The 15,985-nt window shown below is 33.1% G+C and overlaps 1 protein-coding gene across 1 annotated transcript; it reads left to right on the plus strand.

Moving 5' to 3' along the window:
- Window positions 1–1,998: 1,998 nt before the first annotated feature.
- On the plus strand, window positions 1,999–15,756 carry BGLU42 (beta glucosidase 42). The gene is made up of 13 exons (XM_088496725.1): window positions 1,999–2,457; window positions 3,701–3,767; window positions 3,859–3,917; window positions 4,475–4,550; window positions 7,592–7,666; window positions 7,749–7,836; window positions 10,766–10,991; window positions 11,286–11,401; window positions 12,037–12,251; window positions 12,337–12,371; window positions 12,491–12,590; window positions 13,158–13,266; window positions 15,358–15,756. The coding sequence occupies exons 1-13, from the start codon at window positions 2,329–2,331 to the stop codon at window positions 15,551–15,553; spliced, it is 1,491 nt and encodes a 496-aa protein (XP_088352851.1). The 5' UTR covers window positions 1,999–2,328; the 3' UTR covers window positions 15,554–15,756.
- The last annotated feature ends 229 nt before the right edge of the window (window positions 15,757–15,985 follow it).

Genomic DNA, 15,985 nt, shown 5'->3' on the forward strand with positions numbered 1-15,985 from the left:
TTTCACTAAAATCCTATTACCATCAGAACATTTCGACGAAAAATCCGACGCTAAATTTGGCGTTAATAAATTAATTTTTGTACCTCTATTTATCATCGGATTTTGGTACGGAATTTTAAATCCGACAGTAACTTATTTGAGGGACGAATTTTTACTCGTAACCATCGAAAAATCGACTGCTAAATTGCCGATAAATTTTCTTGCTAAATTCGATGGTAAATCTGATGATATTTAGTGTTTTTCTTGTAGTGGTCACTTAATGTGTTACATCGACAAAATTTGATGCAATCGGTAATGGAAATGATGAAAGGATTAATGTGACTAACTTAAAATGTTTGAAAGACGAGTTTGATTAAAAAAATCTTTTTAAGGACCAATTTAAAAAAACAAACTTTTTTTAGAGACAGAATTAATCATTTACTCGAAATCTCAGCATAACCAACATTGACTAGTGTTAGTTTTTTTTTTACAATGTTAGAGAAATTAGTTTATAGAAGTTTTAAAAAGTAATCAATCTTTTACTTTTATAAAATATAGTATGATAGAAATATAGTAAATTCTACTCTACTTTTTCTATAATAACATGTAAATTACCTTCTATGATATGTCACTCTTTAATTAGTTGTTATGTTAACTATGGTTAATCTATTTTAAAATTAAATTATATCCCAAAATGGTAATTGTATAATTTACTAAAATACTAAAAACTGAATCTTTTCTTCTTCTCCCAAATCATGCTTCGAGTGGCTTTCTCTTTTTTTTTTTTCTTGGACCCTTTTATCAGAATGTTTGTTGGCCCAGCATCACTTGCCATTTCATTGGACTCATTCAACCTTCTTGAATCATACTCTTTTGCTTCATTGGTTACTTGTAGATCATCAGACATCTTAGAGTTAAAAGACTCTGAAACACCTAATGTCTCCAACTCTTTCACTACGCGATCACATATGTCCTATAGAAAGGAAAAATGGCACCATGAAACCAATGAGAAAAACAGCAGCAGATAGTGATCTTTTTATTTAACAGTAACTTTTTATTACTTATATTAAACACCATACCTTCATAAAGCTGCTGTGGGGTTGCGGGGTTGAGGTGGCTATGGTGGTTGGCGTGGCTGCGGGGCTGGGTCAATGGGTGGGTAGGGCTTGAGTTGATTTTTCTTTCAATTTCAGAGAGGAATGGGAATTGCGTTGTATTGGGTCTCAAAACAATGGTAAAAAATATAAATTTACTTTTTAATATTTACATAAATTATATAATCATCCATCTTATAAAACTATTTAATTACAAAATAGTCTTACTTTAGTTAAGATATTTACTCTTAGTGGGTTAAATTAACTAAAACTAAAACTAAACATCTAATTAAAATATGCCACGTCATAAAAGGTAATTTACATGTTGTTTTAGAGGGAGTTGGGTAGAACTCACCTAAAAATATATATTGATTGATATTTTAAAAGATAAAAATAAATAAATTATTTTGTATTAAAATTTAATTTATTTAATATTATAAAAGTTATTAATATATTATTATTATTATTTAAATTACATTAAAATATTTAAATATAATATAAAAAGAAGAATAAAAAGTAAATATAATGTAAAAAAAGAATAAAAAATTATATTTTTATATACCCACATGTATATCAACATATCAGTGAATTATATATTAAAAAGTACGAATACTTTTTTAAATTATTGTATCCACATGTCTGAAATATTTTAAATATAATACTCATCTTTCTTAAGACTTAGGCCATTTGTGTCTTAGCAAAAACATTGAATTTTATCAGATAAAGATTTTTTTAGAAATAATAAATTATTTTGATTTATTTCAAAAAAAAAAAAAATCAAACATAGATTATACCAGCTCAAGCATAGCAGTAGCAGAAGTTAGAAAGAGAGCTGGTTGAGAAAAAAAATTCTCTCATTATTGAAGAAAAGAAAAAAAATTTGGGAAATTAAAAATAATTTCGTAAGACAATGCTGTAAAGAAAATAATCCATATTCCCGTCCCGTCTATCTGTACACCAATATATATTATATATAATAATCCATATTCCCGTCCCGTCTATCTGTACACCAATATATATTATATATATATATATATATATATATTATAAATAAAGGAAAAACTCATCTACAGTTATTTTTATCTTGATAGTTGATTTCAAATCTCAACTTCCGGAAAGAACTTCACCTATAAATAAATGTTGGTGCAAAGCCGACGAATATTTTCACCAAACTAATAATAGCGTTGCAAGATTCGAGTCAGCAACTTTTGCTGTGGCAAAAAACGTGCTTTCACCGGAAAACACTACAACTGAGATGGCTAAAGAGGAGGAGTTCCTGAGAGAAAACGGAGGAAATGAGAACGGCGCCGTCAAAGGGCGCCAAGTCTCCCGCAGCGACTTCCCTCCTGACTTTGTTTTCGGTGTCGCTACTTCCGCCTATCAGGTTCAATGCACCACGCTAACTAACCTGATCACGTTTTTGTTTCCATAATGTACATGTTTTTCTTGCCTTCGTTTCTTGCTCTTGTTTCTTTTACTGTCTCCTCACTTTGATTTTCCTTCAAATCTATATTGATATGGGAACTTTTCTGATTTTTTTTTTTTTTTTTACTGAGAATGATCGGAGTCTTGTACTAGTTGTCAAGTTATTATTGTTGTTTGTTTGTTTGTTTTCTTTGTTTTTTTTTTCAAGAAAAAATATTCGATCTACAAGGATGTGAAATTAGTACCAATGTTCGAATGACGAGAAGAGATTGAATCCGGCACTTAAATGCTCCGTATGCTCATAATTGTGAGAAGAACGTCTCCTTGAATGCTCCAAAGCCTCCATTTCTTACTTTAGACCCTCACTTTCTCCATTACCCGTTCCCTCGCTTTAGAGTTTTGTGTGTCTGATACTTTTTATTATTATTTTGCAAATATACCCCTTGTTTGAGAAGAAAATTGTGACGTTATATATACTTATTAACGCATTCATGAAGGGAGTATGAAGTTTTATTTCCAATCTGAATCACTCTTTATTTCAGTTTTGCCCCCTTTGAGGCCTTATTAACTGACGTAAGACGAGGCCTAGGTCTTTCTAGAACAAAAGAAAGTGTGGTTCTCTGTCTAAAGATCGGCAAATATGTCCATCGAGCTTATGATTTAGGGTCATATATTGTTTTGGAACTGTAGAGATCCACTTACAAATTTTATAGAATTTGTTTCCCTCAAAAGATTTATATGAATCAATTTAGTTAATGATTTGTGATATTAATTTAATCTCTAGAACGTAGTTACTTAACTCTATATATTGATAAAAATAATGCGTGTTGATTTCAATTTTGCTTGAACTAACTATGCTCATTGTCTGATATTGTATCTCTTCTGACATTTGAAATGTTCATGTTCTTCTCTAAACTGTGGAGCTTTATGAGTTCATCCTTCTTTTTGTACTAAAGACCTACAAGGCTGAACTGGTAAACCATTAAAAAGAGAAAACACTGTTAAATTTTAATCAAGAAATCTTGGACCAGGAATTCGTTCAAATATCCCTTTTATTATTTAATTATATGATATGAACAGCCTGGACCAGAGTGTTTTGGCAAATTGTTGTCATACGTATAATCATATAAATAGTGTTGTATTTAAAGAAAGATGACATAATCTATTTATCTCTCAGTTATACATTTATTACTTGTTTTTAGATTGAAGGCGCTTGCAATGAGGGTGGTAGAGGGCCTAGTATATGGGATGCCTTTTCACACACTGAAGGTAGGGAAAGTGGCAAAATCTTTAACTATAAGTTTTCTTAAATGGTGCTACTTGATGCTTTATTAGGGGTTTGTCTTTGTTGTTTTGCCAGGAAAAATTCTTGACAAGAGCAATGGTGATGTAGCAGTTGATCATTACCATCGGTATATGGTCAGTGATATAATTTGTATAGATTTGGATCTTCTAAAATTTGGATTTCACTTGAGAAGGTAAAGTGTGATCTCTCACCATTTATTTCATAGGTGAGACTAAGAGAAAACATGAGAGAGAAAACATTTAAGGGTGAAAGATCATACTTTATCCTCTCAAGTGAAAGTCCAAAATTTAGAGGATCCAAATTCAATTTGTATTCATTTTTGAAAAAAAAAAAATCCTGAACTTTACTTACTGAAGAGTAAATTAATTTTTGTAAAATAAATAAATTAAAAAGGGACTACATGGGAACTTGTGACATTTTTAGGGACCAAAATCATAGTTAGCTGATTTCTCTTCATTTGTATGCTTCTGCTTTTCTTTCCACAACAATAATGTTTATTGAAGCAGTTTCCTCTTGAATTTAAGTACTTCCTTGTGGGATGTCATATTGAGTCATAATGGAACATGGGTTATAAAAAAATCTGTAATTTTGTTTGTGATTTGTTGTTAGTTGTCCTTCTCCTAATTTTCTTACAGATTTTCTAACATTTTGAATGTGATTATGATAATAGGAAGATATTGATCTTATAGCGAAGTTGGGATTTGGTGCTTATAGATTTTCAATTTCCTGGTCTCGTATTTTCCCTGGTATGTCTTTTTACTTAAGTTTTCCTTGCAAATAATCTTTAAATAAATAACTTTCCATTTCATTTACTACAAATGATAGGTGACATGGGGAGGATTACCAAAATGTTTTAAAGGCTGCCTAAATCATATGGCCAGTTGATTTAGGAACACACACCCTAATGCTTAGGATTTAACATCTAAAGCATGAAGTTTGAAAATAGCACGTTTATAGGTTGTCCAATATAGTGCATGCCATAAACTGAGAGTGAAACCATTTTGAATTTGAAGGAAAATAAATGAGAGTGGTAGAATATTTTCTGACATTAATCTTCATTCACTTTTCTCTCCTCTTTTTAGTGATACTGAACAATTCCTAATAGTCTGTGACCTCCATGCTTAAAGAGCTCAAAGCCTTCTTGAGTTATTCCACAAGGTGCTCATTCTTTACCTTTTTATATTTTTCCTAATAAAATCACACGTCTCTCTTCTAATGAACCCACAGCCTCTCTTTTCTCCCATTGCTACATCAGCTTTTAGTTGTGCTTGCACATAATTCCCGTTCTATTATTACATCCATGGGCCTATCAGAATACTAGTGATATTAAGCTCATGAGGCATGCTATGAAATTTTCGGAGAAGGTGATAGAACAGAGCTTGAGCAAGAGAATTGGGTTTTGGTAAATCAATTTGGTTATGTGGATAGATCTACTATAGAGCTCTATACTTGTTAAGAAGACTACTTGAGAGGTACTAGAGCAAAAAGAGGGATTTAAATATGGTCTTCAAAGTTCATTGACTTGGAAAAGCCATATGATAGGCTACTAGGTAAGGTCTTATGGAAGTTCTCGGAGAAGAAAAGTGTAAGGGACCAAAGGTAGTCTATAATTGTACAAATTAAGGACTGTAAGGAGTCAAATGGTTTAACAGAGGAATTTTATATTGCTGCAGAATTACATTAAGGATCATTTCTCACAATAGTCTTAGAGATGCTTATGGAGTATATCTAAGAACCCCGTATCATACCTTCTTTTTCTTACCCAATAATGTAGTTCCTATGGTAATTGAGGAAATATTTAAATGAGAAGTTAGATTTGTGGAAATGAGGTTTAGAGGTATGTGGACTATGCATAAGTCAAAATAAGACGAGGATATTGAGTTTAAGTTCAACAAGCAATGATAGAACCCAATCGTAGAAGTGAAAGTTGGAATAAACATCACCACAAGTCGAGATGTAAGTATCTAACTGGGTTGTAAACCATAAGATTCAAGCGGTTTGATCAAAGTGAAAGAGTAATTTGGGCTTTATAAGTGATAAAAATGTTCCTTAAAAGCTTAAGGATAAATTTTATTCCACCGACATTAGATTAGTTATTGGGTGACAAAGGGTGGTCAAGAAAAGGATGTTTCGGTGAATGAATGGCTATACTCAAATGGACATAATAAGAAATGAGGTTATTAGAGAAAAAGTTGGAGTGGTATTTATTGTAAACTTTTAATGGTAAATTTTGCCTAAGTGGTTTGGACATGTTGGGAGAAGACTAGAAACCACCTAGTCAGGAGGGTAGATCAGATGGGGGGTACTCTAATAATTTGGAGCAAAGATCTAAGAAGACCTAATACTTTTTTTATTTAATGTTAAAATAATATATATTGATATCGAAAAATTAATAGTAAAATATAACTATAATTGTTAACAAAAATTTTAGTAAAATCACAATTTAATAGTTAAAAAATTATTGAAGGGCATCTTAGAAAAAAAATAATTTAATTATCAAATTTTTTAAAAAATATTTTGATAAAAATACAATTTAATCAATAAAAAATAATTTATTAAAAGGTATTTTAGTAAGCAAAATTTAATGACAAAAATATAAATTTCTGTTAAAGGGTATTTTTGTAAAAAATTATATTTTTTCTTGAAAAATGAATAAAGTTAACATTAGTTAAATTTAAAATAGATTAAAGAGGAAGTTTTTTAAAGTTATAAGAGAGGAAAATATATATTTTACAAATAAAGGGGAGGGAGTGTCATTTTAGTATCTCTTAGGGGAGGGGAGTGGAATTTTCTCACCAAGTTTTGACATGATTCATGACAAAGTGTAATGGTTCCATTTGATCCATGTAGGCGAAAGACAAGGTTTTGTTGATGTTGTTTTTGTATTTAAATTCAAGAGTAATAGGACAATTAAATCCCTGATAATTTTGTGATAGACTTATAAGTCGCTAAAGAAAAAGGTACCAAGTAAGTCTTTGAGGAAATTTTGTGATGGACTTATAGTTCCTTGAGGGGAAAAAAGAACTAAGTTATGATAGAATTGCAATGCTGGATGCATTTCGTCCTTCTATCAATCTTCCATCTCATTTTGTCATGGACTTATAAGTAAAACACTGCAATTCTTCATGGACTTGGTTTTTTTTTATTTTTTTTTTAACCCTCATAGAATTATAAGTCTATCTTAAAGTTTTTTCAAGGACATATTTGGTACTTTTTCAGTTTTTCTCTTAGATACCTACAAGTCTATCCTAAAATTCTTTAGGGATTTACATGCCTTATTACTGCAAATATAATCTACTTCTACTTCTACTATATATAATGGTAATATGTAAGAAGTTTGGTATACAACTTTCTTTTCAGAAAATACCCTTCATCATATATAATTCATAAAAGATTATTTTGTTATTCTAAAACTTGAATCCCAAAGTTTATTTTTTAGAGTATAACATACCTATCATCTTAACTAATTTCACATTTGTTATTATTACACACAATAAATAAAAAAGTTGGATTGATAGTCATGTTTCATGCCTACTAAGACACTAGCTATAGGTAAAGCCACTAAGAATGCATATTTTATTTTATTTTTTGTATTTTTTATGTTTATGATTAATGAAGAGTATCAAGGTAATATATCACCCATATTGAGTGTCATAAGTTGCAATCTGAGTGTCATATGGATGACTATGGGAATTGGTTTACATAAGTTGCAATCCATGTTTATATTGCATCACAGCAAGACATCGTATGATTTAATTAAATGATCACATTTACTTTTTGGCTGTAGATGGCTTAGGAACCAAAGTCAATGATGAAGGGATAACTTTTTATAACAACGTTATTAATGCCCTTCTTGAAAAAGGTATGGCGTATATAGAGCTACTTTACCTTAGCGTTTTGAGTCTTACCTCAATAATGTTATATTAAGTTACTCTTTCCAACAGGTATTAAGCCATTTGTAACTTTGTACCATTGGGATCTTCCGCTGCATCTTGATGAGTCAATGGGAGGATGGTTAAATAAAAAAATAATGTAAGTATTACACGATGTTGATTTGTTTTCTCGTTTTTACATTTTGATTCTTTCACAATAGCCTGAGGAAGCACTCATTGGACATGCTTTGAGAGTAATAAAGGTTGAGGTAGTACCGTAAGCTATTGACTTAAAAATGTTGAGCTGAAGAGGTTAATTATGGTAATCAAATCTGTTTGGTGGCTATTTGAGAAGTAAGAAAATAAAAAATGGATGTCAGAAGCCCATAATGAGCATATTGTGAGAGAATTATGTTTATGAAACATATCTGATCTTATTTGTGCCAGAACTGGAAATTTAGTTTGTCCATGATACTAATATATGCAAGAACAACCACATGAAGTCTTAGTTAAATGGATGCTGCAGACCCTTATTTGTTCTGCATGTTTCTAGAATTTCCGTCGAGACAGTATGATATTCTAAATATTTTGTTAAATTATCAAATATTAAACTAGATGGTACAGAAATACTTTGTGGTATACCTGAAGTCCTTTTTTGCAGACAGTGTTCTTGCTGTATAGAAACGTTAAAATTACTATTGCCAAATAGCCATCAAATTTAGGCTCCTGGGCTGATGCAAAAGATAATATTCTGAGGAGACGTTAAACTAGATGTCATTGTCTAAACAGATTCTATTTATTCTCCATTTTAAAATTTTATATATCATGTGTTTATAAATGTAGTGTTTCGGGTTTAATATGTGTGAAAATGTACCTTTGAAATTTAAGAGTAAATTTTATCACAGTGTCATTAAACTAATTATGTTGTATGGGACAAAATGTTGGGCAACAAAAGGTGAATATGAACATAAGTTTAGGTGACTGAAATGAGGACGCTTAGATGGATAAATGGTCATATGCATATAGAAGAAAAAAAGGAATGACGATTGAAAAAATGGTACAATCTCATCTAAGGTGGTTTGGACATATCAGGAGAAGGCTGGTAAAACATCCAAAGAGAAGGGTGGATTAGATAGAAGATAAAAAAGTGGTTAGAGGTAGAGAAAGACCTAAAGAGAGCACAAAGTGATCAAACAAGGTCTCTGTGTGAATGATCCCACTGCACACATGATACATATAGGGAGCAATGGTGTTGTTTGATCAATGTTGTTAGCTCTACCTAGTGGGATAAGACTATGGTGGTGGTATTGTTGTTATCTATTTTTCTAAATGCTTGCTTCAATTATGTCTCGAGATTTTTTGTAGCTTTATTTTGGTGGCCTTGGCTAGTGGTAAAAATGTTGTCTATGTTACATGGTCCCAAGTTCGGATAAAGGAGGAGGGACGTGTTAGGCTCACGACAGCCAAGAAAAACTTTGTCGAATATTCATGAGATGAACCAAATACAATATTGCGCTAAAGTTAGGTTATTGCTAGAAGTAACGCATTGTATGACTCAAGTATAATGTCAAATAAGCAGGGGCTATTGCATTGGTGCTCAGGTGTAGTGCAAAATGAGCCAAGTTTTCCACGTTTTCATGAACAAACAAGAGTAAATAAGCTAGATCACAAAGGTATAGGTAAATGAGATAAGGTTAAAGATGCAACAAGTTGCGGTTTGGGATATGGAATATAGCACACTTACAGGAAAATCTATTGAGTTGGTAGATACCATCATAAGGCATAAAAGTTAAGGGACGAAAAAATCCTGAGGATCAGGTGTTGGTAGATGAAAATTGAGAGAAATTTCCAAAGATGGGTATTAGAAGAAGTAAGGTGGGACGAATATGGAAGTGCAGATGAGATGTAAAGTGAGATGTCAGAAGTAATTAGAAGAGTGACAAAAGGAAGCTTTGGAGAAACTAATGTATTGGAGCAATAGACAAGGAGTTGTAATGGTAGGACATAAAAGTAAAAGTGAAGGTAAAAGTAAAGTGGAAATGCTTTAAAGAGTAATCTCTATGCTATAATGTGAAAAAATGGAAAATACAAATATAAGATGACTAAAACTTAAATTATTCTTGAAGGATTCGAGATTTTGAACTAAAAGAGATCCTAAAGAGAATGAAGAATGGCAAGGTAATAAGTTCGGACAATATTCCGATTAAAGTTTGGAAATGGTTTGGAGGATAAGAGGTTGGTTGGATAACCAAACTTTGAGATTTTAAGGTCTAAGAAGATGCTAAACCAATGAGAAAGAACATCTTGGTCCCTATCTTTTAAGAATTAGGGGACATACAAAATTGTGAAAACTATAAAGGAATCAAGCTCACGGGTCATACCATAAAGTTACGGAACAGGGTAATAGAACAGAGAATGAGACAAAATACACAGGTTTCGGAGAACATAAAGGTAAATCTTATCACATTGCCATCAGACCCGCTGTGTCATATGGAATGGAGTGATGGGCAGCAAGTTTAGTGTGGTCAAGATGAGGATGTTTATATGAATGAGTGGCCATATATGTATGAACAAAATAAGGAACGATGATATTAGAGAGTAAATTGGAGTAGCATTTATTGTTGAAAATATGGTGGAGTCTCGTCTTAGGTGGTTTGGACATGTGGGGAGAAGACTGACAAAGCATTTGGTTAAAAGGGTGGCTTAGATAGAATATAGACAGGTAGTGAGAGGTAGAGGAAGATCTAAAAGGACAATGAATAAGGTGGTCAAGAGAAAACTATGTTTGAAAGATCTCATGATACATGGTAAAACGCAATAACATCGTTAACCCATTCCACCTAGTGGGAAAAGACTTTGATGTTATTGTCGTCATTGTCATCTATTGACACCAGCTTCTTTAGGAAGCACCGGCCGCCAATTTTTCGTGTTGGCTCACCTTTTTAAATCTCTTTATTTGGCATTAGTACCAGTTTTACAAATTAGTCCTTGGTACCCTTATTGAGAAATATTTTAAACATCCTCTTGAGATTTCTTTATCAATATTTTATATTTTTAAATCTTATGTTTCGCTTTCTGGCATATGCCAGAGAATATTTTGCACTCTATGCAGATACTTGCTTTGCAAATTTTGGTGATAGAGTGAAGAACTGGATTACTATTAATGAGCCCCTTCAAACTTCGGTGAATGGGTATGATATGGGAATCTTTGCACCTGGGAGAAGTGAGAATTCACTAGTTGAGCCATATTTGGCAGCACATCATCAAATCTTGGCTCATGCGGCCGCAGTCTCCATATACCGAAGCAAGTACAAGGTGTAAAGCATAGTTACTTTTATGCCAAACTTTAATCTTTAAATTGGGTTGCTTTCATTTTGTTCATATGGTCTAGCATATGCTCCCCCCACCCCTCCCCTAGTAGAAAAAAGAAAAGCAAGTTTTTACTATTATCATTAGATTTGCTATTTCCTTAAACTTGGTTTCTGGTGGAGATGGCATTAATTAATCCGTATTGCAAAATACCATTTTTAAATTTTAATCGTTCTTATTTTTTAATCATCTCTGAATTTTATTTAACAATTTACTAATGGTGGCCAGTTGTCTTTCTAGGATATACAAGGTGGGCAAATTGGCCTGGTTGTAGACTGTGAATGGGCAGAGGCTAATTCTGATAAGATTGAAGACAAATCTGCTGCTGCAAGGCGCCTGGATTTTCAGATTGGCTGGTGACCCCCCTTGCGTCCATTCCATATTATTATTTGGATAGGAGCTTAAAAGATTCTTTCTTTAGACTCACAATCTACACAAAGATATGGTTCTTTAATTCTCTAAGTAAATGACACCAAAGTCAATTTAGTAAATGTTATACTGTTGAATGACTTTTTGTTTGTGTAATTTTTTAAAAAACCAACCATCGGATTAGAAGCTTATATGATAGATAATCTCTACAAAATTTTATGTCAATCCAAAAATCATTATCTATACTTGTTATATAGTTGAAAATTAACATATTTGTTCAACTATACATATACAAAGGATTTTCCAATTTCATATTGATTGATATCTGATTTCAGTGAAACTTCGTATAGATGATCTTCATTATATGTTATTATGATTCATTGATTTGATTGATAAAATATACATGTATAAAAAAGTTATGAGCGGTGTAACTTTGCTTAAATTGACATTAGTGTCATTTGATCTTTAGAAATGACTTTTGTGGGAACTTGAAAGTGAAATAAAATTTATAAATGAACTAACTTAGGCAAATTAGAGTTGGAGGTTTGTATAGGTTCTGCACGTCTAAGTTATGATCTTGATGTGTGCTGCTTAATCATGCTAATATATATTTTCAACCCAGGTACCTGGATCCACTATATTATGGTGAGTATCCTAAAGCTATGCGTGAACGACTTGGAGACCAGCTTCCGAAATTCTCAGAGGAAGACAAGAAGTTGCTTCTGAATTCTATGGACTTTATTGGTTTAAATCACTATACAACAAGGTTTATCACTTATGTGACAGACTCCAATAAAGAAAGTCGTTACTACGGGGCACAGGAGATAGAGAGAATCGGTAATAATTAGAAGTTCAGAACCTTGTATCATTTTTATCTATCATAATTAACGATCTAGCTGATTGAGCTGTTTGTTGTCAACAGTGGAATGGGAAGGTGGCAAGGTCATTGGTGAGAAGGTGTGTATCATCTGTGTGTGTGTGTTGATTTGTGTGTATGGTTGCACATTTCTTTGTGTGTGCTTCATGAATATGCATACACATAACCAGATGGAGTTTTATGTTGTGTGTATACACAGGCAGCATCAGAGTGGCTTTATGTTGTTCCTTGGGGTCTTCGCAAGGTTCTCAATTATGTATCACAAAAATATGCTACACCAATTTATATAACGGAGAATGGTATGCAACTTCTTTTTTTTTTTTTTTGTCCTTCATAAAATTGGCAACAAAACGAATAGAAGAAACAACACTCAGATAAAAATGAGGGGGAAAATTACGCGAAAGGCGTTAAGTTGTGTACGCCATATATCTCTTTGTGAATTATTTGGCTGTATAATGGCACTTAGAATGCCGGAAAAGCATTAACGGCCATAGGGCATTGACAGTTTAGATTATCACGAGTTTAATCATATGGGATTATGGGTTATAGTTTAACAAGTTTAGCTCAAAGGCTATGGAAAATGCTGTACTCAAAATATAACCAAATGTAATTCTAGTTTCACTTTTAGGAATGAATGAAAAATTAATAATCCAAAGGTAATTGGATAGTTGATACTTGATAGTCCGCTAGTTTGAATTAGCTTTATACAACATCACTGAAGGTAGTGGTCTATTGTGTATATAGGCCAGTTTTCACCTTCAGCTGCAATACTTTTCACTGTTTTCCGCGTTTAAGCTGTAATAGATGTATTTGTATGTGTATATATATAATGGTTCTTCATTTCTTAAGCTGGATTTCCATGGCAGGTATGGATGATGAAGATGATGATAAATTGCCACTGCATGAGATGCTAGATGACAAACTAAGAGTTCGCTATTTCAAAGAATACATTGCCGCAGCTGCTGCGGCTATAAAGTAAGTTTGCTCACTTTTCTATGTGCATATAACATCTGTATGAGTACATTGCCGCAGTTGCTGAGGCTATAAAGTTAGTTTACTCACTATATCTTATGTGCATATACCATCTGTATGAGTTAATCCTGTTCTTTTCACCAATTACCAAGCTATCTGGTAGTTTGATGCTACCATTTATCTAGGAATTGATGAATACTTGCATGGCAAAGATCTCTTCTTGCGTGTGTTAATGAAACAGAGAGAAATGTACTAGTAGCCTTGCTAAGTGTTGAGAAACTTGACATCTAGGCATATTTTTTGTTTCCCACTTAATGAATGTGGTCACTCCTCATGCTAACTCCATAGTAGGTTTACAAATATGCATTCTTTCCCAACCGTCACTCTATCTTGCTAGTTGCCCTTCATACTGCACTCTAATAATGTGGATTCCTAACAAATCTCTTTTAAAATATATGATGGTTGATGGCATATGTTCTCATTTTACTTGATCTTGGAATGTCATTTCCTTTGTTTTCCTTTGATTTCTGATTTTGTTCTTCCTACTTGTCTCTAGGGATATGATAGCATGTATGATTTGACATTAGTTTTGCATATTTATGCCTTTAGCCCCTAGTTGGTATCATTATTCCTTATTCGTGTGAAACATTCAACTTCTAGAAATAGTTGTTTCTGGTATCTGTAAATAACGCATCAATTCAATTCCTGAAATTGTAAATGTGCTTCATTTTAGTGACTGAAATATCAAAAAATTTATTCCTTGAAGTATGTTCTGTAGATGAACAATTAGTCAGCCAATATGTTTTGCCATGTGGTATTAATAGACGATGAACCATGCCACATGGCATGTTGTCGAGTCACTTAACATGACACATTAGCAAAACAATGACAGTTGACGATTGATTGGACAAAGATATGACCTATGAAATGTAACTTTAGGACTCGATAGTTGATTTTGATATTTGAGATATTAAAATGAAGCATGTTTGCAACTTTAGGAACCCAATTGTGTCTCATAGTGTTTGCTCTAATTCTAGAGTAAACCTCCAAATCAATCTCTAAAAATGTGATTGAGGGTGATAGACACTTTGATCCCATGATTAGTGACAACTGGCAGGTTAATGTGACTAGGGCAATAAACCTTATCTCACACAAAGTCATGGTGGACACTTTAGTCCTTGCCTAGGTTCCACCCTGTCCACACCCTTGAACCTCAGCACCACCCTACTCATCCCCTTTCTATGGAAGCAAATTATCAAAGACATGCAACACAAAAAGATGTAAGAATGGAGATGAATGAAAAACACATAGAACCATGGTCTTCCAGGCCAATCCTTTTTCTCTCTCTCTCTCTTTTTCTTCTTTGTCAATTACCATTATAACTATAATGATATTGTGAAAAGGGGATAAGTAAACCCTCACAGTGGTCTCAACATGTCCCCTCCCTAATGGTCCTCTGCCTTGTCATGGCCTTGTTGAACTCATCAATCTTCCATTTGACCTCCCTCTTCCTCCTCCTTGTGACTGATCTGACCCTCTTGAGCACCTCCCTCTGCTCTGCCGTCAAGTCCTTTGGGGCATTGTCACCTGTTGGCAAGACAGAGGATCAAGGAGGGCTTGTGGGTCGTCCATTGGAAGAGAGGAGGGTTTTGATGAGTGTTTGTACAGAGTGGAAGAGAATGGTTAAGGGAAGAAGGGAAAGGGTCTTTCGGTGGTTGTGGTAGGCAGCAGAGTAGGAGAGAAAAAGCAGAGGGAATGAGGTTTTGGATTATATGAGGAAAATAGGGGAAAAAGATATAACTAGAAATAAAATTTTGACCAACTATTGATTGCCAACAAATTTTTGCCAAAGAATAAAATTGAAACATTTAGAAATTAAAACTAGAATATTTTCCTTTTTGAAAAAAATAGTGTAAAATTGAAATTAACTGTAAACTTTGACAGCAAAATGCATACTTATCCCCTTATGAAATTAATAAAGGATCTTTCACATTGAGGAAGTTCTCACCAGTATAACAACTAAGGAAGAATCACTTGAAGAATGACTAGTTAAACTGACATTATGTTACTGCCTATCATCATTTGAATGCACAGGGATGGAGTAGATGTTAGAGGATACTTTGCATGGTCATTGCTAGACAACTTTGAATGGGCTCAAGGGTATACCAAACGCTTTGGATTGGTCTATGTCGATTATAAGAATGACCTCACTAGGCATCCAAAGTCTTCTGCATATTGGTTTTCACGGTTTCTGAAAGCTGACAACGACAAAAAGGGAAAGGAAGAGTAGTTGATTTCCATCATGAACGAATGAATAATTATAAGAAAAGAAAGCTTCTATCTTATCCTTATGTGGAAGCTTTACAGTAACATTTCTCTACTAAATTCTGGATTCATCAAATTATTTATGTACCGGAGTTACCTAAAACAGAAAAACTGTTATGTTAAATACTTATCTTGGTTTGAAGTATAGTTGTTTGCATTTTTCTACCCCTTCATGTTTTCGCAGCTTCCTTTACTGTGGGAGAAGTCTTTTTCCGCTTTTGGTTTGTATCTTGATCTAATTGTGGAAGTTAATGGCGGTTTCAAATTTCCAGGGTGTAATTCTTGTCGCGATATTGTTATTTTGTCAACCGGAGAAGTAGTGCATACAAAAAATGTTATCAAAAAAAGAATTCAGACATGATCGAAAATGAAGTCTCATTTCCTGAGTTTAGTATCT

The sequence above is a fragment of the Arachis ipaensis genome, chromosome B8 (assembly GCF_059453495.1).
Source record: "Arachis ipaensis isolate K30076 ecotype BB chromosome B8, ASM5945349v1, whole genome shotgun sequence".
Taxonomy (NCBI): Eukaryota; Viridiplantae; Streptophyta; class Magnoliopsida; order Fabales; family Fabaceae; genus Arachis; species Arachis ipaensis.